General features: G+C 40.7%; 1 protein-coding gene across 3 annotated transcripts in view; it reads left to right on the plus strand.

The window, feature by feature from the left end:
* The window catches only part of Nup214 (nucleoporin 214), a 98,033-nt gene that overhangs the window by 25,556 nt on the left and 47,377 nt on the right, over positions 1-25,100 (plus strand). For 2 of the 3 annotated variants that reach the window (XM_078048422.1, XM_078048421.1), the window contains exons 15-24: positions 6,402-6,496; positions 8,907-8,993; positions 9,192-9,341; positions 10,196-10,354; positions 13,136-13,239; positions 16,290-16,472; positions 17,371-17,456; positions 17,561-17,644; positions 23,506-23,769; positions 24,220-24,381. In XM_078048422.1, the coding sequence (XP_077904548.1) occupies positions 6,402-6,496; positions 8,907-8,993; positions 9,192-9,341; positions 10,196-10,354; positions 13,136-13,239; positions 16,290-16,472; positions 17,371-17,456; positions 17,561-17,644; positions 23,506-23,769; positions 24,220-24,381 (1,374 nt within the window). Of the gene's footprint in view, positions 1-1,817; positions 2,327-3,782; positions 3,959-6,401; positions 6,497-8,906; positions 8,994-9,191; positions 9,342-10,195; positions 10,355-13,135; positions 13,240-16,289; positions 16,473-17,370; positions 17,457-17,542; positions 17,645-23,505; positions 23,770-24,219; positions 24,382-25,100 lie in introns of those variants that run through there. The other variant, XM_078048420.1, reaches the window with a different exon arrangement.

The following is a 25,100-nucleotide window of genomic DNA, read 5'->3' on the forward strand; positions in this document are numbered from 1 at the left end:
ACTGGCTCCGTCTATGCTGGCCACCTGGCATACTACCTGGGGCAGCACCGCAGTAGGCAGGGCCCAGGGGCTCTATTAATGATGTAAAACTCACTCAGCACTAAGGGGCAAGAAATTATACCCACCAAATTGTCAACTTTATTCAATCTAACTGGTCAAGAGTTTTTCTTAGATATGCTTACACTATGGACTTTTTTAGCCATACTAGAAGAAAAAAAAATTTTATCACAGTTATATGCCAAAATAATTAAATAATCAAATTAACTAAATTTTAAAAATCAATAAAATTGATTTTTATGAATTTGCTCATTTTTCTCCAATACATGTTACGTCAGTAATATTTTCAAAGAGAAGGAAAAAAACTAAAATTAAATAAAACAAAAGAAAATAAAATTCCCATCTTCTTACCACCTAGCAGCATTAGAGTCATTATCTATCTCAAGTGTTTTTTTCCTATGTATTTATTTTTTCTCATAAAAAAGGATCACATATCATGAGTTCAACGCCAGCCTCGGCAACTCAGCAAGGCCCTAAGCACCTCCAGTGAGATTCTGTCTCTAAATAAAATAAAAATAGGGCTGGGGATGTCACTCAGTGTCAAGTGTCCCTGATACAAAAAAAGGGTTTAGTATTCATTGGCTCCTTTTCACTATTTGGTTTGTTTATATCTTTTTCATTCTTTAGATTATTTTTATAGGTTTTATTCTTAGAAGAGGGTTATTTGGTCAATTATTTTGTGTTTTTTGAGACATTCTGCCAGAATATTTTCTAAAAACCATGCTAAATTATTTATCTACTGAATATAAAATGTTTCGTGTTCATTTCACCCATCTAGTCGTGGAGGATCATACATATTTAAATTTTAATAGTTTAGAGGACAATAAAATTGTCCCGTAACTTAAGTTTATAGTTCTTTGGTTAAAAGGAATTAATGTGGGGCTGGGGGTTGTGGCTCAGTGGTAGAGCGCTCGCCTAGCATGCATGGGGCACTGGGTTCAGTCCTCAGTACCACATAAAAATAAAGATACTGTGTCCACCTAAAATTTAAAAAAAAAGAATGAATGCATTTTCTTTTTGTGAATTAGGTTCCCATCTTATTTTTATTAGAGCCTTGACATTTTTTATTTTATTGTAATTTAATTTTATTGTTTGGTAGGATTAGGGATTGAACCCAGGTGTCATGCTTACTAGGCAAGTACTGCACCTCTCACTGAGCTAGAGTCTTGAAATTTTTTTTTTAATCTCAATTTGTTTTTTTAATGCAAAACATTTTGTTTGTCTTGCTAGAAGTTTTTTAGTTCATGTACTGTTTATTTTATCATTTCTAAGAACTTAACATTTTTCTGTTATATTTTTTATCAAGTTGATAGACTCTCAGAGACCTCACATGTCAGCTCACTCATTGCCCCCTTGAGATAAATGTACAGAGGTGCTTTTGTATAAGTTTTTAGTTCATCTGGAATTGCTTTAGTGAATATTTTAAGGTAGTGATTTAAATTAGATTTTTCCTGGTTGTTAAGTAGGTGGTACAGAATGGCTCACTTGTCCCTTTTTCTACTGCCATAGGGACACTGAGAAGTGTGTGTTTTCTGTATTATCCTATGAGGTCTCCATGAGGTCCAATTAGCCAGTCTAACATCTTTCCCTGTTTCCTGTTCCTTCAGAGCTTCACAGCTCCCCTTCTGTTAGGGAACACCTGCCATGGAAAGCCCAACACTACCTTTTTTGGTGTTTTTGGCTTCTTGAACTATGATCACTGCACAAACCCTTCTTCACTTGCTTTCTGTCGTGTGGACCTTAGTGTTAGAGTGTTAACTTTATCCTCCCCTTTCTCCTTGATTCTCATTGCAGGAAGTACTCCCACCACCCCAACCTCCTCTCAAGCTCCGCAAAAGCTTGACGCCTCTGCAGCACCAGCCCCTGCCTCCCTTCCGTCTGTGCTGCCTGCCACTCCCATCGCCACCTTCCCTGTGCCTTCTTCTGGCGCTGCCCCTGCCGTATTCTCCTTCGGTTCTTCATCCTTGAAATCCTCTGCTTCTGTCACTGGGGAGCCCCCTCCATATCCCAGTGGCTCTGACAATCCCAAAGCAGCCCTGGGCTCTGGCACCTCTACCTTCTCTTTTGCTCCTCCTTCCAAAGCCTCTGTGGCTCCCACCCCTGCAGCATCGCCCATGGCCCCGTCTGCTGCTTCCTACTCCTTCGGATCATCGGGTTTTAAGCCTGCCCTGGAAAGCACACCAGTGCCAAGTGTGTCTGCCCCAAGCATGGGAATGAAACCCTCCTTCCCGCCTTCAGCCTCTGCGGTCAAGGTCAACCTTAGTGAAAAGTAAGTCACTTTTAAAGTTTGAGTCTTCTGTGCAGTTGGTAGAAGTGGTGCGTGTCATCTGCTGGAAATAGAGCCTCTGCAAGTAAAGTTACAGAGCTTTTTTCTGAAGTGATACTTGCAAATAGTTAAAATTCAGCCAGTGCAAAGGTTACATTTCATCAGTGGACAGTCCTGAGGGTTCTTAGGTGGCATTTTATTTTTTTGACTACTAGAGATTTACATTTAAATACTTGTTTTGCTTTTTCAGAGTAGGAATTCCTTATTTTAATTAAGGAAGATAATCCAGAATATATATCCTGGGAAGGAAATGAGTCCCTCCTAGTCTTTTTTCCTCTTCATGTCCACCCTGAACTCAGCAGTTTTCTCAGTTGAAAAAAACAGCCACCATAGTGACCTGGTGCAGCTGTGGATATGTGAGGTGACTCTCTTGCCTGGCGGTACCCTGTGACTTCTCATTGCTGTTGAAAGACCATCTAAACTCTTTAGCATGGTGTTCAGTTTCTTCCAGATCTAGGCTCTGCCCATGCGCTCATATCTTATTTATTTACTTCTTCATTGTCTTCATCTGCTTATTTCTTTCTCCCCACTAAATATTACGCTTCTTGAGAAAAGCCCTTCCTTATATCTTTTTTTTTTTTTTTTTTTTTTTTTGATATAGACTCTTGCTATGTTCTTTAGGCTGGTCTTGAACTTGTGGGCTCAGGTGATCCTGCCTCAGCCTCCTGAGCATTGGGACCTCAGGCATGTGTTCCACGCTCAGCTCCCTTTTCTTACGATCCTGAGTGTCCATACTACCAGATTTTTGCCTTTCTTACCTATGTTGTCCCTTGTTGCAAGGGTGGTGCTGTGGCCATATTGTCACTGTTAATATTCAGTTGGCTCACAGTCACTGCATTCTAACCACTGCACAGTGCTCCATCTTGCTGGCTGCACTGTAGTTGTTGGACTGGTCATCTAATGATGGATATGTAGATATTTACACTTTATTCACAAGGTGGGATAGACTTTCCATAAGACCATAGGCATTCCAAAGATGGCAACCTGTTTTCCTTTTCCTTTTTCTCTCTCTAGAGGAGGCGATCACCCCATAATGAGCTGTTGTGATTGGGTTCCACCCTGATTTTCACTCAGGTTATTAGACTAGAAAATAATCATTTCATGTTGTCTCATCTTCACAGTAAATACTACATTGATGCTTTAGTTGAAAAGTTTATTCCTAAGTAAGCAGATGGTAAATATTTTCTGTTTTCACTTTCATGAGTGCAGCTAAGTATTTGTTTCTTGGAGGTAGTGTGGTGTGGATAGTAAGTTTTTCTTTGGGTGCCTGCCATGTTCAAGGCCCTGGGTTCAATTCCCAGCATTGCCAAAAGAATTTTTCTTTGGTGGTATTGTTTGTGCTCTGTGTGAAAGAACCTTCTAGAAAACCCTTTTGATGCAGTTACACTGCCATTTTTAGGTTTACCACAGTGGCCACCTCTGCTGCTGTCAGTAGCTCTCCAAGTGCACCCTCGATGATGCCGTTTTCTCCTGCCTCCAAGCCAACTGCTTCTGGACCACTCAGCCACCCCACGCCTCTCTCAGTGTCATCCAACTCCATGTCTCTGAAGTCCTCAGTCTCTTCCTCACCATCAGGTATGGTTTGAAGTCAACAGGTTTAGACCTCAGTCCTTCCTTTGCACATTGACAGTTTTCAGTGTATTAAGAATCTATACTAACATAGTTGGACAAGATTATTTTTTTCTTGTTACCTGTGTCTCACACTAATGTGCTGTGATGTTTTGGGTCTGGGGGTTGTATCGGGGATTGAACTCAGGGACACTCTACCACTGAGCCACATCCTCAGCCCTATTTTGTTTTTTATTTAGAAAAACAGTCTCACAGAGTTGCTTAGCACCTTGCTTTTTTTTTAAGAGAGAGAATTTTAACTTTTTTTTTTTTTTTTTTTAGTTTTTGGTGGGCACAACATCTTTGTTTGTGGTAGTGAGGATTGAACCCAGGCCGCACGCATGCCAGGCTTGCGCGCTACCGCTTGAGCCACATCCCCAGCCCAGCACCTTGCTTTTGCTGAGGCTGGCTTTGAACTTGCCATCCACTTGCGTCAGCCTCAGGAGTTGCTGGGATTATAGGCGTGCATGCACCGGTCCCAGCTTGTGCACTTTTTGCACTCTGAATTGGGAGATTTGCAGTGGCTTTAGTGCTGCCAGGCTTTTCTCTGACATTTGTCATGGAGAGTTGAAAAGGTGTCTTGATGTTGGGCACTTGCCTTCACATGCAGCCTGCCATATGCAATGGGCAGGTACACGGAGCAGTTCTTTCACATGCACAGGAGAGAAAGAGCTGCAGTTGAGTGCCTCCTATGTCTAATGCCATACAGCAAGCACGTGAATTAATTAAAGAAAATTAATGGGGATGATTATAGACAAGTTAAGTTGCAGTATATTATGAAACCCCATGGGCAAATGTACCTAGCCTGTCTTTTTTTTTCTTTTCAAACATATAGAGGTTGCAAAAATTCATAATTTTTTTTCTGAAACATTTAAGAATTAATTTTAGACAAATACTTAAGTGTGTATCTCTCAAAAACAAGGATACACTTAATGTATTATTAGACTTGGGAAATTTAACAACAATCTAATCTAAACTCATTCACATTTCTAGAGTTGTTCCAATAATGTTCTTCATGGCTTTTTTTTTCCTCCTCTAATCCAGGAGCAACTAGAGATCACACACTGCATTTAGTCTCACTTAATCTCAGTAGTTCTAAAGCCTTTTCTTTTTTTCCCTTGGTCTTTTGTCACCATTACTTAATTCTTTTTTTCCCAAGTGGTACTGGTATTGAACCCAGGTAACCAGGGGCACTTTACCACTGAGCTACATCCGCCTCCATTTCCTTTTGTGATTACAGGTGTGCTCCACTGTACATGACTGGTGTTTAATTTTTAAAGATTGAGGGGTCTAGATTTTTGGATCTCAGTGCCAGCTGTGCACTAAATTTACTGGGAGACCCACTTCCTAGCATTGTGATCAGACTCTGGGATGAGGCTTTGGTATGAATTTTTGGTGTGTTTGCTTTTTAAAAGTGCCCCCGGTGACTGTAATATGGAACAGAGTAAGAATATTCTAGAAGCTTCTAAAAGGGTCCTGAATACTGTGAGTTCTTACAAGGTGATGGGATTCTTGTTCTAGTCTAATGAGTAAACTTCAATTTAAACTTGGATCCCTAGTTCCCAGAGCTGCATCTCAGGGTTCTGTGAGGAGTGAGAGTGGGCCAGAAGGTCCTTCATGTGGCTGTACATACTTCCTGTGAGATGCACTGCAGCTATGACTGAATGCTGAGTGGTTTACATAGGCCTAGGGTGTGGCTCAGTGGTAGAGCACTTGCACAGCCTGCAGGAGGCTCTGGGTTCCATCCTCAGCGCTGCAAAAAAGTTTTTACATTGAGAATTTTTTTTTTAATCTTGAACATTTACTTAACTATATATCACATCTTGTGTTTGAGATCACAGTAATCTTTTACAACAAAAATTAATCTTTTTTTTTTTTTTTTAAAGAGAGAGAGAGAGAATTTTTTAAATATTTATTTTGTTTTAGTTTTCGGCGGGCACAACATCTTTGTATGTGGTGCTGAGGATTGAACCCGGGTGGCACAGATGCCAGGCGAGCACGCTACTGCTTGAGCCACATCCCCAGCCCCAAAAATTAACCTTTTGAACCCAACTTTAAATGAGCTGAAGTGTAGTCTACTTTATAGCCATTCTAACATGGAGTAAGGTGGGAGGCAGAGCCTTATCTCAGGTTAAGTGGGGCTCTTCACAAATAACACAGTACAGCATTCATCTAAAACATGAATCAAGAAAGGCTAAGAAAGTTTTTTATTTTCTTTTTGTCACACTCAGAATTTTAACATTTATTTTATTATTACCTTGAAGCAGAGGAAGTCATCATTCTTTAATAAAGATTGTAAGAGTGGAGCCAGGGACAGTGCATTTGTTACTTACTTAGGATTGGGGAAAGGAGTGGTGGAGAAATAATGGGAAAATGAATACTGTTTGTTGTGACTGATTTATGGTAACAGGGCGACCTGCTCAGAGCAGTCCAGGTCCAGTGCTCTCAATGGCGCAGAAGTCACCCAGGATCACCCCTCCAGTGGCAAAATCAGGCTCTCCTCAGGTATGTGTATTTCAGTGTACAATACTGAATTTAGTTTATGGTCTCAAGCATGCATGCTAACAAAATGGGTTTTCATATTTTAGAATTCAGACTTTGGAAATAGTAATTAGGATTATATGATGATCCAAGATCATCATATGATTTGTAATGTTTACTCATAAGAGCTGTTTTTCTACTTACCTAATATTGATAAATAAATCAATAGAATAAATTAACATAATATGCGTATAGATGAATAAATTGTCACTAACTGAATATACCTTGGTAACTAGCACCCAGATTACCCAGCATTACCAGGACCCTAGAATTCTTCTTCACGTGTCTCCTTCTAGTCACTACCCTTGCCAAAGGGTACCCACCCTCCTGATTTCTAACAGCATAGACAAGTTCATCCTGTTTGTGCCTTCCATCATGTGGAATCACATGGCGTGCCTTCTTATAGCTGGTGGTTTTGCTCAACAGATGTCTGTGGGAGTTATCCGTATCATATTGCTGTGTGGAATTCATTGTGTGACTATATTGGAGGGGGCTGAATGGAATTCCACTCTTCATTTTTCAGCTAACACTATCTGAGTAGTGTTGCTACGACATTTTAACCGTGGTCCTCCAGTGAACATATGATCTTTCTGTTGGGCCCACACCTAGGCATGCACATATTCTTCTTTTGGTATTTTTCTTCTCTTTTTGATGTATTTTCTAGTCTTAATTTGTATTTCCCTGATGTCCAGCAAAATTGAGCTTTATTTACTATGATTATTGGCCATTTAGGCAGTTTTTTTTTCAGTACCCCTTCATGTCTTTAGCCTATTTTCTATTGGACGGTGTCTTTTTCTTAATGTGTCTGTTGTAGTGGGGTGTACAGGGGATTGAACTCAGGACCTAGGGCAGGCTAAGCATGTGTTCCAACCCTGAACTATCCCCCTAGCCTCTTACTGATTTTTTTTAAGAGTGAGTTGGAGAGAAACACATCCGTATACACAAAATGCAAATACAGTACTATCTGAATTGCCTATTCATTCATAGTTTCTTTTGATGAATGCAAGGCCTTAACTTTTAGTACAGTTGAGTATATCAATTACTTTCTTTTATAATCTGTGTTTTGTGTGTCTTGTTTTAGAAGTCATTTTCTATTCTAGTGTCAGAAAGATATTTTCCTGTTTTTTAAAAAGCTGTATTATTTTACTTATCACATTTTAATCTGTAGTCATCATTCCAGTTTATTTTAATGACTTTAACATTCCCATGATTAGGAATCCTGTTTTCTCTTATGTCTTCCACACACACGTCCACACAGGGCACAAGGCAAGTGTCCTGTTCACAGTTCTAGCCTGTGGCCCAATGCCTAACACATGACTTGTTAAACACATGCGCGTACGCACATACATTAGCTATTCTAATAATTAAAACTGCTCCAGTGTTAATTGTTGTATGTAGCAAATGATTGAAAAGGCACCTCACATGTTAACATCTATAATGCAGAGCTCTTGTGTCCCATCTCTCCAAGAATCTCTTTTTTTCCTTGTGTTCCCAACTCTGTAAGTGGCACTAACAGATTAGGACTTAGCACAAGCCCCAGACCCAGAAGTATCCCGATTTCTTGCATTTCTCCCTCAAACCCAGATTAGTAGGAGTTCTTGTCAGTTGTCTACTGTGTCATATATCATGAGCACTTAGCTCTGCTCCTAGCATCTTATGTCATGCCATTGCCATCTCTTACCTGGTCAGCCTCTTGACAGCTCTCCCTCTTGGCTCCTACTGCTCCATGTCATCCCTATTCTACAGCAGCAAGAGGGATCTTTTAAATCCTAGATTTAAGTAGTCATTTAAACCCCCCTAAAATACCAGTAATGGCTTCCTAGCACACCTGGAGTTGAATCCAGACTTCCTAAGTGTGGCCTTGAATGACATGCCTTGTGTGTCTCCCTGACCCAGTGCCCTGCCTGACAACATAAAGCTCTTGTTTACTTTGTTGTTTACTTGATGTGCCAAGCTCTTTGTGCGTGTTCTTCTCATTCCCCAGGAGGTGCTTCCCCTAGATTGCCCCTGGCCTTCTGCCTCACTTCTTGCCTCAGTTCAGACAGCAGCCTCCGGGGAGGGCTTTCTTGGTCATCTCATTTATTGAGGACCCTGATCCCCTTTTATTGCCTTCATGTTTTCCTGTTTATTCATCAGTTGAATTTATCTGTTGTGTTTACTTTTTTTTTAAAATCCATCTTGTCCAAGCAGGAGGTAAGTTCCATGAGAGTAGGGCCTTGTCTGTCTTGCTCATCTGTCTCCACTGTCCAGAAGAACCTTTGGCGAATGAAGTATTTACCAGATAAGTGCCATTCCCTGTGGTGGGCACTGATACAGTTGTTTCTAGAAGCTGTAACAGAGAATCCATTTTTAATCCTTTTGTCTTCCATTTTAGGCGAAGTCACTTCCGCCTTCTGTCACAGAAAAACAGGGACATCAGTGGAAGGATTCAGATCCTGTGATGGCTGGAATTGGGGAGGAGGTAACTTTGAGGATTTTTCCCAGGAGTAGCTCTGACACTGAGACTGGAATGGCTTTGAGCACCTGCATGGCTGTTTATTCTAGCATTGTACCCTGACCAGTCCCAGGAGTCCCACTCGTGTTGCACGTGAGTGCAGCAGCAGTGTGGTTACTGCACACCACTCAGGCGGAGTCTTTTTCCTTGTTGTGACATCTGCAGATCGCTCACTTCCAGAAGGAGTTGGAGGAGCTGAAAGCCCGGACTTCCAAAGCCTGTTTCCAGGTGGGCACTCCAGAAGAGATGAAGATGCTGCGAACAGAGTCAGACGACTTACACACCTTCCTTTTGGAGATTAAAGAGACCACAGAGGTTTGTGTGTATGGATATTTCTCCTGAGTCGAGTTTTAGAAATTGTCTTAGTGTTCGTGTTGTTTATGTGCTGAGCAGTTTACCTGGAAATGCCTAAATTCACATCTTAACCATCTGGACATTATAACAGATTGCCTGACTTTGGAAAGTTAATCTAGCCACCCTATGTTTCCATTTTCTTATCTGTGAAATGGGATGATAATAATAGCATTCTGTAATAGTTTGTTACAGTTCATTTAGATATATTTGAAAACTGAGTATCTTTTCTAGTGTCAGGCAAAACGTATTAGAACTTACAGCATAGACGTGTCCATTGCTCGTAGCTAGCAGAGTTGTTGTTACCTTGGTTGCTGCTCACCCTGTGTAGACACTGTCCTGACACCTCCCTGGACTGCCTTGCTGAGCCCTCAGCCTTCCATGTAGTACATGCCGGTATCCTCTCCACTTTGCAAATCAGGAAACAGGGGCTTAGATAAAGTTATTTTTTGAAAGTTCCCAGGTAATAGTGCTAGGGTTCCATTTTGACTGTCTCCAGTCCTGGTCTTAACTAAGGTATCAGGAAGAGAGCTCTCCATGGTGTCAGCAGCGACATCTTCTAGTAATAGGAGTGTGTGTACTATCGGTATTTTCCTTGCTTTCTAAGTTTCCTATTATTAGAATATGGACTTTTTCTAATAAGGACAAAAAATTAAAAAAGAACATTAATATCTTTCTTTCCAAGCAATAAAATGTTTATTACGTTATTGTTAAATATATTCATGTGTTCATGTTAAATGTTTGAGAAACTCCACCTTTCTTGATCCAAGCAGAGAGGTTTTATTTCTTATCAATATTTTGTTCTTGACCTTTTCTAGTCTCTTCATGGAGACATAAGTACCCTGAAAACAACTTTGCTTGAGGGCTTTGCCGGTGTTGAAGAAGCCAGAGAACAGAATGGTAGAAATCGGGATTCTGGGTATCTCCATCTACTGTACAAGAGGCCGCTGGATCCTAGGAGTGAAGCTCAGCTTCAGGTGGGGGAAGCTACTTACGCTTCTTGAAGGTTTAAGAGTCAACTCCTGTTACCATCACTGCCTTTTTTTTAGGTGTAACATTGGATGATGTCCCCTTGTGAAGCTGTTGATTTTCTGCTAATAACTTCCAACACTTTCTACAAACTTTCTTACCTGTGGCAAAGAAAATGGCATATGTTTTCCCTTAATTTTTTTAAATTTTTTTATTTTTTTTTTTTAGTATTTATTTTTTAGGTGTAGATGGACACAACACAATGCCTTCATTTTTATGTGGTGCTGAGGATCAAACCTGGGTCCCTCTTGTGGAAGGCGAGTGCTCTATCGCTGAGCCACAATCCCAGCCCTCACTTTAATTTTTAAAAATTTTATTTTAAAAAAGAGATTTTTGTTTAAGATAGGATCTCACTAAGTTGCTGTGACTGGCTTTGAACTTGTCCTCCTGTCTCGGCCTCTCAAGCCACTGGGATTACAGGTGTGCGCCATTGCACCTGGCTCAAAAATAGAATTCTTGATGGATCCTTAACCTTAGTGTTGGAAGAGAGTATTGTGTGGAAACAGATATTTGTAAACCAACTCAGGAATACTAATTGTTCACATAGCAGATATTTTTCAGAGGCAGGTAATCTGCTAGGTGTTTAATACATTTTCTAGTCTTTGTAACCAGCCGCTTTGCAAGGTAGGAGTGGTCGATCCCCCACACAGAAGAAGAAATTGGGCTTCCTGGATTAGGAGCGGGTGTTGTCCATGTGGTGTTGGCTGATGGGAGTGGAACCAGCACCGGATGCTCCATCTTCTGTGCCTCTTTCCTCTGTGCCATACTACAGCACAGTTGCTTTTCCCACTCATTCTTAATCTTTATTTCTGCTTTAGTTAATTGGATTTTGTTTTCCATCTCTCAAATTTACCCAGAATGGCCTTAATGTGAGAGTCATCTTCCCCCTCCTCAAGTTTGCCTCAGACCCCCCAGTGGGTGTGCAGGCAGCCCTAGTCTCCCAGCTCAGGAGTGGGGTGTGTATTGAAGAGTTCCTTCTGCTTCAGAGAACTCAAGCTTACAGATAATTCCTCCTGTTATCCCTGCCCTGCCTCTGCTAATGAGAGCAGTTATCACTTCTCCCAGAGAGCTGAGGAGTCCCTGCTGTGGCTGTTCCATCCCATGGCGAGGAGGGAGCACTGATGGTTCGCCTACCATTTCCAAAGTATAGGCCCTGTGCTGTGCCCTGCTTGCCGGCTCCACCACTTGCCTTTTGCATACCAGGCTTTTTAGCCAAGCTAAAAGGAAAGCATAGCTTCAGATACACGTCACTCATTTGTAAAGGAAGAATTTTTTTTTTTATGGTGCCAAGTAGATAATAGGAGGTAGCATATATTGAGTGCTACTATATTCAGAGCAAAGATGAGGAAACTTGAGATGCTGAAACTCCCTAGGTTTCATCCCTCATAGATACTGGTCCTTGATCTTGGGCAGTCTGACTCTGAGCCTAAGCTTTTGGCCACTCCTCCCTCTACAATGTACAGTTCCTGCAGCTGGGTATATGACAGCAAGAAAGGCGAACACGGAAATTTAAAGTAGGCTATGTTGCTATGGGACCACAAGTGAGAGGGCACATAAGCCACTCCAAGAAAATGTTTATGATGGAGAAGAGGGGGCTGGGGATGCGACTCAAGTGGTAGTGTGCTCGCCTGGCATGTGTGGGGTGCTGGGTTGGATTCTTAGCACCACATAAAAATAAAATAGAGATGTTTTGTCCAACAAAAACTAAAAAATAAATATTTTTTTAAAAAAAGAGAGAGAGAAGAGCTGGGTTTTGCTGGTCAACCCAGTTGAGAGCTTCAGGATGGAACAGCATCAGCTGCTGCAGAGGTGGGATCACATCTAAAGAGATTCCTGCCGTCTAGTGTGAGCTGAAATTTACACTTGCCATTAAGGCTACTACTATGCCCTTGAGTCTGCTTCACTCTTTTAAATGCTATTTTCTGTTTTTTTAGTTGGGATGCACACTCTTATTTAAGAGTAATCATGAAAATACATTTTGATGTGATCATACCTTTGACCAGATAGGAAGTGCTTTTTTCAGTACTAGGCACATTTGTAAATATACTTAATTGAAATATTTCACCTTTATTTTTATGTTCTAAGAGTCAAGTTGCATAGCCATGAAGGTTACTAGTGGTCCAAAATTCAAAGAAAGTTATTACAGGGCTAAAATAAGTTAAATTGGTGAGGATTTTAATAATGATAAATTTAGTTTCTCGTGCTAATAGTCTCCTTTGTTTCTGAAAAGTAAGTCTTTCTCAACTGGTGAGATGACTTATGTTCTATGCTATGGATAGATAGATTCAGAATTATTTTCAGCACTGTTTTGTTGGATACTTTTATCTACATTACAGTTAATTTCATGGGTGGGAGAGCAAAAACTAAATGGATGTACTGTCTGAGTACCAAAGTGCAGTGGAAAATTCCCAGACCATGTTGAGATCCCTTTCTAGGATCTGAAAAACTATAATGAAGCAAGAACATTTCTTCCCTTGGGGCCTTAAGCACACATACCCTTTCTCTTTCCCTTTTTTTATACTTCTTCTGTGTCACACTGTTACAGGAAGTTGATTTTCTGTTTTGCATTTTAATTATAATGTTTCAGTGGTTTTATTACTATTATGTTTTCTTTATTCATTATGTTCTCAATATAGAAATATTTTAAAATTATTTGGGCTATTTTGATATATCTTTCCCCCAGGATACCAGAAAAATTAATCATTTGCCTCGTAATTTTTTTCTTGTAGGAAATTCGGCGCCTTCATCAGTACGTCAAGTTTGCCGTTCAGGATGTGAATGATGTTCTAGACTTGGAATGGGATCGTCATCTGGAACAAAAGAAAAAACAAAAGTGAGTGAGGTCTCTCATACTCCAGAGTTGTACTAAACGTTGTTTTAGAAATGCTATTAGGGAATGTGTACGAACCTTTTGGACCTTTGCTCTTTTTGACATGGTCATTGCACTTCTAAAAATTTTGTTGATAAATTAATAAATTGTGGTTATAGCAACTACATTAAAGAATTTATATTGCAGTATAATTATAATAGTGAAAACTTGGATTCAACTTAATTATCCAAATGTAAAGGAATACCCCAATAAATGTGGTCACAGAACACTGTGTAAACCATTATATAGCATGTTTTCAAAGAAATTATGTTAAATGTAGTTTTTTTTGTTTTTGTTTTTGTTTGGTACTATGGATTGAACTCAGGGATGCTTGACCACAGCCCTTTTTATTTTTTGAGACGGTTTTTGCTAAGTTGCTTAGGGCCTCGTTAAGTTGCTAAGGCTAGCTTTGAACTCATGATCTTCTTGTCTCAGCCTCCTGAGTTGTTGGGAACACATGTGGGCCACCATGCCTGGCCAGTGATTTTTTTTTTTTTTTTTTTTTTTTGTGGGGGGAGTGGTATCCGGGATTGAAATCAGGGGCACTCAACCATTGAGCCACATCTCCAGCCCTATTTTGTATTATATTTAGAGACAGGGTCTCTTTGAGTTGCTTAGCACCTCTATGTTGCTGAGGCTGGCTTTAAACTCATGATCCTCCTGCCTCAGCCTCCCGAACTGCTGGTATTATAGGCAGGTACCACCTCACCCAGCTGCAAATGTGTTTTTAATATGATAAGGAAAACATGAAATAAAGCATCCTGGAGGTACAAACATAAAAAAGACTGGAAGTAGATCTGTACCTTCACAGTTATATCTTCAATATTAGAGTAAGAAAATTTTTTCCAGCCAGGTACAGTGGTACATGCCTATAACTCCAGATACTCAGGAGGCTGAGGCACAGAGGATCATTGGTTCCATGTTTGCCTAAGTAACGAAGTGAGACCCTGTCTCAAAATAAAACAAAATATCAAGGGATAAGGTTGTAGTTTAGTGGTAGAGTACTTGCCTGCATGTGTGAAGCCCTAGGTTCAATCCGCAATATATGCAAATAATCCTTTTTCTTTGTATTTTTCTGTATATTCTAAATTTTTAAAAAAATTTTGGTACAGCGGATTGAACCCACAGGTGCATAACCACTGTCCCATATCAGCAGCCCTTTTTGTAAAATATTTTATCACAGACAGGGTAGTGCTGAATTGCTAAGTACCTTGATAAGTTTCTGAGACGGGCTTTGAATTCATGTTCCTCTTGCTTTAGCCTCCTAAACATTGGGATTATAGGCTTGCGCTACCATGCCCTGTGTTGTTTTTTTGTTGTGTTTTTGTTTTTGTTTTGAAAAAACTTTTTCCCCCTTGATTTATTGTCTATTTTTACTTGTTGATTTTAGGTATACATGATAGAAGAGTATATTTGAGAATTTTTATTGAATTTCCTTGACACCTATCTCTGGCTTCCTCAAGGAGGTTAATGGATAATTGGATAATTTCTGATTAGTATGTATATTTACTGGGATGAGTGGAATGATGGCAGAGGAATAGGAAAACCTTTTAGCCAGATCTCCTATCCCTGGATATCTGGTTTTATCCATGTATTTCTCAGAAAGAATAGAATGAATTCCACTGAGCAGAGAAGTGCCCATAAGAAATTTGAAAAACACATCAGATAGTAGATTTCTGAAATGCCTGCCCTTGATGACTCTGATTAGCCCTGTATGGAAACAACCCGAAAACTGGTCTGTTTGGTTTACAAAGCTGTGGGAGCTTCACCATGGGACAGCATGAGTGTTGTAGGGGACAAGACTAGATCAGGCTTATAGTTGAGTAAGTAGAATTTTTAAAAAATGAAACTGTGCTGTGTGGAGAAATGCAGAAGAGCCCCAATCAGAGGACCCTTAACTTGGAGCAAAGGTATGGGGACACCCCCACTGTCCAGAGGAGGATTCTGTGTCCTATGGATTAGAGTCCTTGTCCCACAAGATTTGGGCCTCATTAGAGATGTCACAGCCCACTCCCTGCTTCTGATTCTACTCTAGTTACCAGTAGTGTTCAGGAGTATAGGATGCTAACAGAAGCTGAGCTTCCTTTTTCTCTATGTCAGCCCATGGGTTTCTTACTTACACTTCCTTGAGTTTGCAATTCCCTTTATGTAGAGTTTAAACTCTTAAATTGGTACCGTTTTCTATTGCAATAACACTTTTCTGTTTGCAGCCCTTCTCTAAATATTACCATGTACCTACTGAAATTTCTTTACAAAAAATTTGTATTGAACTTCTTAGTCACCTGTCTCTGGCCTCCTCAAGGAGGTAATGGGAGAGACAGAAATAAAACAGGAAGTTTCTGTTCAACATAAGGGTTTTTCATTCCATAATAAGTGTTAAGAGGTAAAATATTTACGTTGACATACAATAACAAAGAAAGCTATTGATCTGAACCTGATGTACAATGACTTATTTTGTTTTTATCTCTATAGTTTTCCCCTAGATTGATAGAAAAATTTTGAAGGTATACTTAAGGGTTTAAAAAGAAAAGCAGAGGCATCTAGACCTCTCCCTCTCTATCCTTCCATCCTTTGACCTGACTCCTGGCAATGCACTATTTATTCCTTGACAGCTGTCTAAGGATGACTCACTCTGTAGCCCTCCAGGGAACCTGTCATTTTTTTCTTTTTATTGACTTTAACTTCCTTAGTGAGAAATACACAGGACTTAGGTGTATGCCTCAGTGAGTGTCCCCTGGGCCCTGACTCCCATTTACTCCTGCCCTTCTCCTCAGGGCCTCATTGGGGTTTTGCCTCATGTGTGCTGTCCTTTGTGACAAGCCTGTCGAGTGTATTCTCAGCTTTACTAGGCTCTCATCTTCCTTTTATTTTCTAATAGTTTTTTTGATGTTTCCTGTCTCAATAGTGTTCTCCCTTTTATCGTTTGCACTATTAAAATCGTAGTCTTATTTTGGCAAGGGAGGTCCTTTACTGGTGCCATTTACATGTGATTCTTCTCTCATCACTGTGAACAGGCGCCTGCTTGTGCCAGAGCGAGAGACACTGTTCAATACTCTTGCCAACAACCGGGAAATCATTAACCAACAGAGGAAGAGGTTGAATCACCTGGTGGACAGTCTCCAACAGCTCCGTCTTTATAACCAAACCTCCCAGTGGAGCCTACCCTCGGCTCTCCCCACCCACAGCAGCACTCACAGGTGTGCAGGAAATTGTGTTCGGTCAGTGTGGTTGAGTGAGTGCATAAGAAACGTTTGTGGAGGAATGTGGGGTGGTCTTAGGTTCAGACATGACTTTGGAAATGACTGTTCCTTATGTGGTCCTGGTCAGCTTCCTTATTCTCTCTGATCCTCGATTTCTTTGCTTTAGAAAATGGGATGACCATACCTACTCTTTGGATTTGTCAGAGAATTAAGTTTATAATGCACTGAATATTTTTTTTTTAAAGAGAGAGAATTTTTAATATTTATTTTTTAGTTTTTGGTGGAAACAACTTCTTTATTTTTTATTTTTATGTGGTGCTGAGGATCGAACCCAGCCCCCTGAATATTTTTTGTACCCGATGAAATAGCTGCTCAGTGATCACAATAGATAACTATTTAATATTGTTATATTGAAAAGTAATGAAAAGCCAGAAATGTAGCTCAGTGCTCAAGTGTCTGCCTAGCATATAGTAGGTCCTGGGTTTAATCTCTAGCATCACCAAAAAAAAAAAAAAAAAGAAAAAGAAAAATAATATGATTAATTATTTGACAATTTGTCTTGGAAGCACATTCTGCTTGAGTATGGAAACCTCAGATACTTACAGATGGACATGTTAGCTCTGATGTCACCAAGGTGATTTTGTGTTTCTGCTTTTAGGCCACAAGTGTGGGTCTTAATTGCCCTTTCTCCTGGGGCACCAAAGTGTTAGGTTTCCTGGGGTAGTGAGCCTTTGAGATTGCTGACTTTCCTTTTACATTGGTTAATCAGATGGCGTGTTTCCATGTTGAGTATGCTCTACTGTCTTGCACTTACGATTAAGAAGATAGTGTATCCCACAGAGCCTCAGATTTCTTAGCTCATAGTTGGTTTGTATGTAACACTGTCCTGTTTCAGTTTTGACAGTGACCTGGAAAGCCTGCGCAATGCTTTGTTAAAAACCACCATAGAATCTCACACCAAACCTTTGCCCAAAGTACCAGGTAAGTGCATCCTTCCTATTATTCTTGTCCTGTTTGTTCTCTTCCAGCCTCTGGCATCTTAAAAACCAGGTCTTAAGCATTTATAGTTGATGAATTTCTTGCAGCTAAACTGTCCCCTGTGAAACAGGCACAACTGAGAAACTTCTTGGCCAAGAGGAAGACCCCTCCAGTGAGATCCACTGCTCCAGGTAAAGGGAATGGCTCCTGAAGTTTTTTGATATAAGTCACATAGTACATAGTATTGGGATGCAGTGGAGGGTGGGAGGAGTTGGTTTTGGTTTTAATGATGGATCCAGAAAATATCCCCAGAATCTGTTGTTAATGTGGATGTGGATTAAGAAGCAGCTTATATATACTCAGTGAATCAGCTTAAGGTAGTGGCTCTGGCTCTTACTCTATGCTTTCTGCAGTCCTGGCAGAGATTGACAAGGCCTTGTGCAGGCCACACTGGATCCTAGCCCCATATTTTCCTAATTTGCATGGGATTTTGAGTACAATTACATTGGAAAAAAAGGATTATTAAGAGGAGCTGGGGACGTGGCTCAGTGGTAGAATGCTCGCCTAGCATGTGTGAGGCATTAGCTTTGATTCTCAGCACCACATAAAAATAAATAAAATAAAGGTATTGTGTCCAACTACAACTAAAAACACACACACATGTACACACACTCATATATTATATATATATGAATATATACACACACACACACATATGTATATATATAAAAGGATTCTTAAGAAAGAAGGAGGGCTGGGCCTGTAGCTCAGCGGTAGAGCACTTTCCTCACACTTGTGAGGCATTGAATCTGATCCTCAGCACCACATAAAAATAAATAAAGATATTGTGTTCATCTACAACTAAAAAAAAAAAAAATTAAGAAAGAAAAAAACAACTGATTAGGGTTGGGGCTGGGGCTCAGCAGTAGATCGCTTGCCAGCGCATGCAAGGTGCAGGGTTCGATCCTCACCACCACATAAAAATAAATAAAGATAATGTGTCCAATTAGAACAAAAAAATAAAAAAATAACTGATTGGACAGTGATGACTTAAAATATTTGCAGAAATAATGGATGTACCTGAGGAACAATGCTTTATGCCATTAAATTATCTAGATAATTGCCTTAATTTTCTGGTAAAAAAAAATAAATCATAATCTTGTTTTGTGGGAGAGACAGAATATCTGTGTTTGTCTTTGAAATTCTTTTTTAAGTTAAAAAAATTTTTATGCCAGTAACCAATACCTTTTAGAAATCTATTAAAATAGCTGAAATAAATTTAGTTTAATCTTATTGTATCTTTTTTTTTTTTAGTAATCATATAGGACTAAATTAGGTAATAGTCATAGACAAGTACATTTTTAAATAACTTTTTCTTAAGAATATATTCTCTTTGTAAATAATTGGGGAAAATATGAGCAAGTATAAGGAAGAATAAAAGTTACTCTCTACCTCTCAGCACAGATATGGCCTTACCTCATCATTTTGGTTTACTCCCCAATGTTTTTACTTTGCATATGTAAATCTGATTTTTTTGCAAACACTTTTGGGATTAGAATGAGTATGGTTTTGTGTTCTGATTTTTTTAAATTAAAAATTCATAAACCTTTGTTATAAAACATGAACAAAATAAAATAAATATTGATGAGGGTATGGAGAAATTAGAGCCCTCTGCACTGTCGGTGGGCAGCCTCTGTGGGAAATGGCACAGCCTCTGTGGGAAACAGTTGGTGGTTCCTCAGGAAGTTAAAGTGTCATTGTGTACTCCAGTCATTCCAGTTCTTGGTCTGTGCCTTGAAGATTGAAAAACGGGATTTCAGAGATATTTACATGCCCATGTTTATCATAGCATTATTCACAGTAGCCTTCTTTTTCTATTTTTGTATTTAGATTTCCGATTATCCCAACAGTGTTATTGAAGACTCTGCTCCCTGCCTTAGCAAGGCCTTCTCTGTTCCAAATCAATTATCCATTTATATGTATGTCTTCTGGTCTTGTATATTGATTAGAAAGTACTACAACCACTCTGTCTTAATTAACAAATGCTAAAATAAATCTCAGTACTGTTTGTTTTCTAGATTCTTGAGCTGTGCTGTCCAATCTAGTACCCTATTTAAATTGAAGTTAATTTACGTTAAATTTTTTTTTTTTTTTTAACATTTATTTATTTTTTCTTAGTTCTCGGCGGACACAACATCTTTGTTGGTATGTGGTGCTGAGGATCGAACCCGAACCCGGGCCGCACGCATGCCAGGCGAGCGCGCTACCGCTTGAGCCACATCCCCAGCCCAATTTACGTTAAATTAAAAATTCAGTTCCACAATCCTGGTAGCCACGTTTCAAGAGCTCATTGGGTGCATGAGACTGGTGGCTACTGTGGTGACAGATGCAGGACATTTCATCATTATCGCAGAAAGTGCCCCAATCTAGAGCAGGGTTGGCAGACATTTTTGTAGATGACCAGGTACAGGCCCAGGGGTTTCTGTAACACCTCCTCAGTTCTGCCGCTGTAAAGGGAAAGCAGCCACATTGTGTAAGGAAAGGGGCCTTCGGGTCAGTCAGGCCTCACGGAGCAAGACTGCCATCCCATGATTGTAGTTTGCTGGCCCTGCTCTAGAGCGTTTTGGCTCTTCTTGGAACTTTACATTTTTATATTAACATTAGAGCTGCCTTTTAAGATTCTGCCTCTGTGTGTAGACCAGACTATTGTAGCAGGGAGTAGAAAAGCACTGCCAAGGGCTGGAGGGCGCAAAGGGGAGTTAGTGTTTAATGGGGACCGAGCTTCAATTTGGAAAGATGTGAAGAGTTCTGGAGATTGTGGTGGTGATGTTTGCACAGTATTATGAATACATTTTAACATCACTAGACTGTTAAGGGTAAACTTTTTGTCTTATGTTTTACCACGTTGAAAAAATGGTGAGGAGAGAGTCAACTTCCTAGAGCCTTCAAAGAAAAGTTGAGATTTTGGGATTGTATGAATCTGTGGGTCACTTAGAGAATTGACATTTGCAGAATGGTGTGCCTTTTCCTTTTTTGAACATGGTACACATTTGTTTCTTTGGGTCTTTAATTCTTAATAAGTTTTCTGCATGGGAGGTATGCCCATCTTTTGTTAGATTTATTGCTGAGAATTTAATTTTTTGCACTCTTATGATGGTGGATATATTCTTTCTTTAAGTTTATGTTTTATGTTGGGCACAGTATGCAGAAATACATTTTATTTTTGGATATTGACTTCGTAGCCAGCAACCTGGTAAAACTCATTTATTCTAATAATATGTCTGAAGCTATTTCTTAGACCTGTAGCTATGGAAATAATTACATCCTCTATATATGCCAGCATTTTTCTTTCTGCCCTCCTGGTCATTTGATTTTCTTATTTCACTTGTTAGGACATCCATTCTAGCATCCAATAGAAGTGGTGAGTGGGTGTCCTTACCTTGATCTCAGAAGGAATATTCTTCACTGAGATGATCAGCAGATTTCTTGCCGCCTCCTCCTTCCCCCACCCCCACTGTAGCAACTTGTGAGGCACATAGTTGTGCTGGCTCTGCTTTCTACCCATTTCTCAGGAAGTTTCTGTCATTACCAACTCCTGAACTAGGAGTTCAGAGAAATGATGGAGAGCGGTGTGGCCCCAAAGAATGTGAATTGTATTTTTTTATTGTGGATGCCATAACATTGTCATAGAGGCTTCAGACAGCACCTGCTGTCTCACAGCTCTGAGACAGAAGTCTGGATACTGTGTGGCTCTGCTGGGTCCTCTGCTTGGGGCACAGAGGCTGTCCTCTTGAGTGTTGGCTGCACTGGGCTTTTACTGGGGCTCTGGGAAGGATGTGGCTTCCACGCTCCTTAAGGTTGCTAGCAGAGTAGGTTCCCTGCACCTGGAGGATGAGGTCTCTGTCTTCTCTACGTGTGCTCCTCACCACTGTTATTTGTAAGTCATCGTCTTCTTTCCTTTTTGATGGTACTGGGGATCAAACCTAGGGCCTTGCAAATGCTAGGCTGGCCCTTTACCACTGAGCTACACCCCCGGCCCTTTTTGATTTTTCTTTTGAGACACTGGGAGTTGCTAAGGCTGACCTTGAGCTTGCAATCCTCCTGCCTTGGCCTCCCAAGTCATTGGGATTACCGGTATACAATACCACACCCAACTCTTTTTGGCCTTTGAGTTCATGGGATTTTACATGGGCCCACCTGGATGATCAAGGATCAGCTCCTTGTTGTAAGGTCAACAGGCTGTTGATCTTATCTGCAGATTCCCTTCTGTCATCACCACACATAACTATGTGGCACTAGGGGATAAAAAGTCATGGGGTCAAAATTCTGTCTGGCATGGGGTTCAGTCTGAGGTAACAGATTATTAAATCAGATTGTGGTCTTTGAAGTAAGGTACACAGGGGTTTGAATTCTCACTCTACTAGGTTTAGTAGTAGAAGTTACTTTACCTTATAACTATCAATTCAGACAATAGCAATTTTTAATTTATAGGATAACTGATAATTAAATGGGGTAATGCATGTCGATGCTTTGCATAGCACCTGGCACCAAGTAAGTTCTCAATGAACGTTAACTGTGATTTCCTGGTCGTGCTGGTGGCTATGGGTGGAGTTGCTAAGTGACCGTGCTGTGTTTTGATTTGCCTCAAAATACTCTAGCACACTAGTATCCAGTAGAATTTTCTGTGATTGCTTAAAAGTTATCTGCTGTCCAAAACAGTGTCCTCTGGCTGCATGAGGCTTTTGAGCACTTGAAGTGTGGGTGGTGTAGCTGAGTGGTGGAAGTTTTCCTTTGTTTACCTCTAACTACCTTAGATTTAAATAGCCACAGATGGCTAGTGGTTGCCAAATTGGACAGTCCAGCCCTTGTACCTGCTGTTGAATTTTAGCTACATTTCTTTATGTTACATTTATATAGTGGTATCGAGATCTTGCAAAGTGGTGTGCCTACAGGACAGATAAGTTGAAACTGAGCAAAGTTGCTTTGAATAATATTGGAGAGGAGAAAAGGCTCCGCATTTGTTTTTGGTACTTTTCACTATACAGGCAGGAGCCTGCTCTGAAATTCATGGTAGAAAGTAATGTGGCACAAAGCCTTACTTCATAGTTTTAAAAATGGGGAGAGAAAACCAGAGAAGGCCAGGATTAGGTTGTGTATGCTTAATAGACTGAGTCAGAAGAATCCTGTGTTTATCTGGAAACATTTGAGACACCAGGACCAAGGCCACTTTGTGCTTCCCAGCTTGCATTAAGCCTGTTCTTGGAAGGTTATTGTTGGAAAGCACAGCAGTGGTGTGACCGTTCACCCTGCCCTGGAAGCTTGTTTGTTTACTTTTCTGATGTTATTTTTCTGTGCGTGAGGACTTGTGGGGAGGACTCAAGGTCTTTTGGTTTTCCACCAGCAGCAATTCTCTTTTTCTCATGCTTTTGTTTCATAGTCAGGATGTGCTCGTCAAACATAGTTTTTCAAAACTTTTTTTTTAAACTTTGCACAAATACTTTTATTTATTTATTTATTTATCCTTTTTAGGTATACATGATTGTAGAGTGTATTTTTTTATTTTGTTTTTTAGATTTTTTAAAAAAATTTTTTAGTTGTAGATGGACACAATGCCTTTATTTTTTTTATTTACTTCTAATGTGCTGCTGAGGATCGAACCCAGTGCCTCACAAGTGCCAGGCAAGCGCTCTACCATTGAGCCACAACCCCAGCCCCAAGTAAGAGTGTATTTTGACATATTATACATGCATGGAGTATAATTAGGATCCCATCCTTGTGATTGTACACAATGTGTTGTATCCGTGTATGAACATAGGAAAATTATGCCCAGGTCATTCTACAGTCTTTTCTGTTTCCATCCCTGTTCGAAGCTCCTTTTGATCAAAGACCCAGAACTGTCTTTCTTTGCATTTGACAATAGCTATTTCCACTTAAAATACATCATAATTAAGTCATTTTACAAATTGGATATGTGTCTGTTGACAGTGAAAATGACACAGCTTTTGGGCTTGTTTTGAGTTGTCTGAATTGTGTTTTGTTGGGGCTTCTGTAGCCAGCCTGTCTCGGTCCGCCTTCCTGTCTCAGAGATACTATGAGGACTTGGATGAAGTAAGCTCAACGTCATCTGTCTCCCAGTCTCTGGAGAGTGAAGATGCCCGGGCATCCTGCAAAGACGAGGAGGCGGTGATCCAGGTCCCTCGGCATGCCCCTGTTGTCCGCACTCCTTCCATCCAGCCTGGTCTCCTCCCCCAGGCGACACCTTTTGCTAAATCTCACCTGCTTCATGGTTCCTCACCTGCGGGGATGGGACCCTTGAGTAAGTTAACAGTGAGAAAGGAAACCTCCCCATTAGGTTGCTACTGAATAAAGGAGCTAGAGCTGGGTATCAGTGTCTGTACTCCTCCGCATTGAGGTGACTTCTGGTGGAGAAGAGATGTGAGCGGAAGGGGCTGAAATGGCCAGATTTTATGAGAGGAGATTAGGGAGCTGATCTACACTGGCATGAAAGTGACCTCTCCATCGGTGTCAGGGAATTTTGGTGCAAATTATTTTAGCCAGTTATAGAAGTGCGCAGGCAAACTGCACCTGTGTTGGAATGATTCAGGTTGCCAGCCTGTCGGTTTACTGGTGCTTTCCTATGTTAATGCTTAAGAATGTTTAGTGTTAACATTTTCCCTGCAGCCTAGCATGGAGAATTTACCATTTTAACTTTTGTATGTTCCTCTTCTCTGACCTACTTCTTGCTTAATTTTTCTCTTCCTCTCAGTGTCTATGTCTTGTAGCAAAATTATTCCTCAAGGGGCTGACAGCACAATGCTGGCTACGAAAACCGTGAAGCATGGCGCACCTGGTCCTTCCCACACTGTGGCAGCTCCCCAGGCCGCTGCTGCTGCAGCCCTGAGGCGGCAGATGGCCAATCAAGCACCAGGTAGACACTGCACAGCAGCGTTTGGGAGACTGATGATGAGCTGGCTGAGTTGCAGGTCCAGGGAGCATGCGGGTCACAGGACACCTTCTGACCCCTGGCTCTCTTTGCTGCCCTTCAGAGAAGTTTCAGGTGTTGTCCTTGCCCCTTGTGGGCAGGGAGCACCCAGAAGGCAGAGACTAGCTCTGAAATATTTTTCTTCTTAAGGAGAGGTACTGGATCTGCACCAGTGAGTTGAATGGGACATCAGTGGCTGTTTTGATGATGTTGATATTCCCTGTTTTTGAATGATGTCTGCTTTGAGCCCTAAAATTAAATCTCTGAAATTAGACCTTTAATAACATTAACTCCATCTCACAGCATATGGATGATCCCAGCCACCCGGGACAGGGTGTGTTAGTGTGCCCTCCTCGAGTTTCAGTAGTGTGAGATTCAGAGAAGCAATGGTGACCCGACCAATTCACGGCAGAACCTGACTCCAGCCCTGGGCTCTTGCTTCAGACAGTTCTCCTCAGCCTTGTGGGGTGGGCCTCCATGTACGGAGACTCTAATGAGCTCCGACATTTTGTCAGCTCGACGTTTGGTTTGTAGCTGTCCAAAATTTTCTGTATTAGGATTTAACAGTTTGGGTACTTGGCTGCAAAGACACTAGTTATCAATTTTGTAGGGCAATGGTTCTCAACTGGTGCTCTCGCCCAACTCCCCACCTCTTGAAACAGTCG

The sequence above is a fragment of the Ictidomys tridecemlineatus genome, chromosome 4 (assembly GCF_052094955.1).
Source record: "Ictidomys tridecemlineatus isolate mIctTri1 chromosome 4, mIctTri1.hap1, whole genome shotgun sequence".
NCBI lineage: Eukaryota > Metazoa > Chordata > Mammalia > Rodentia > Sciuridae > Ictidomys > Ictidomys tridecemlineatus.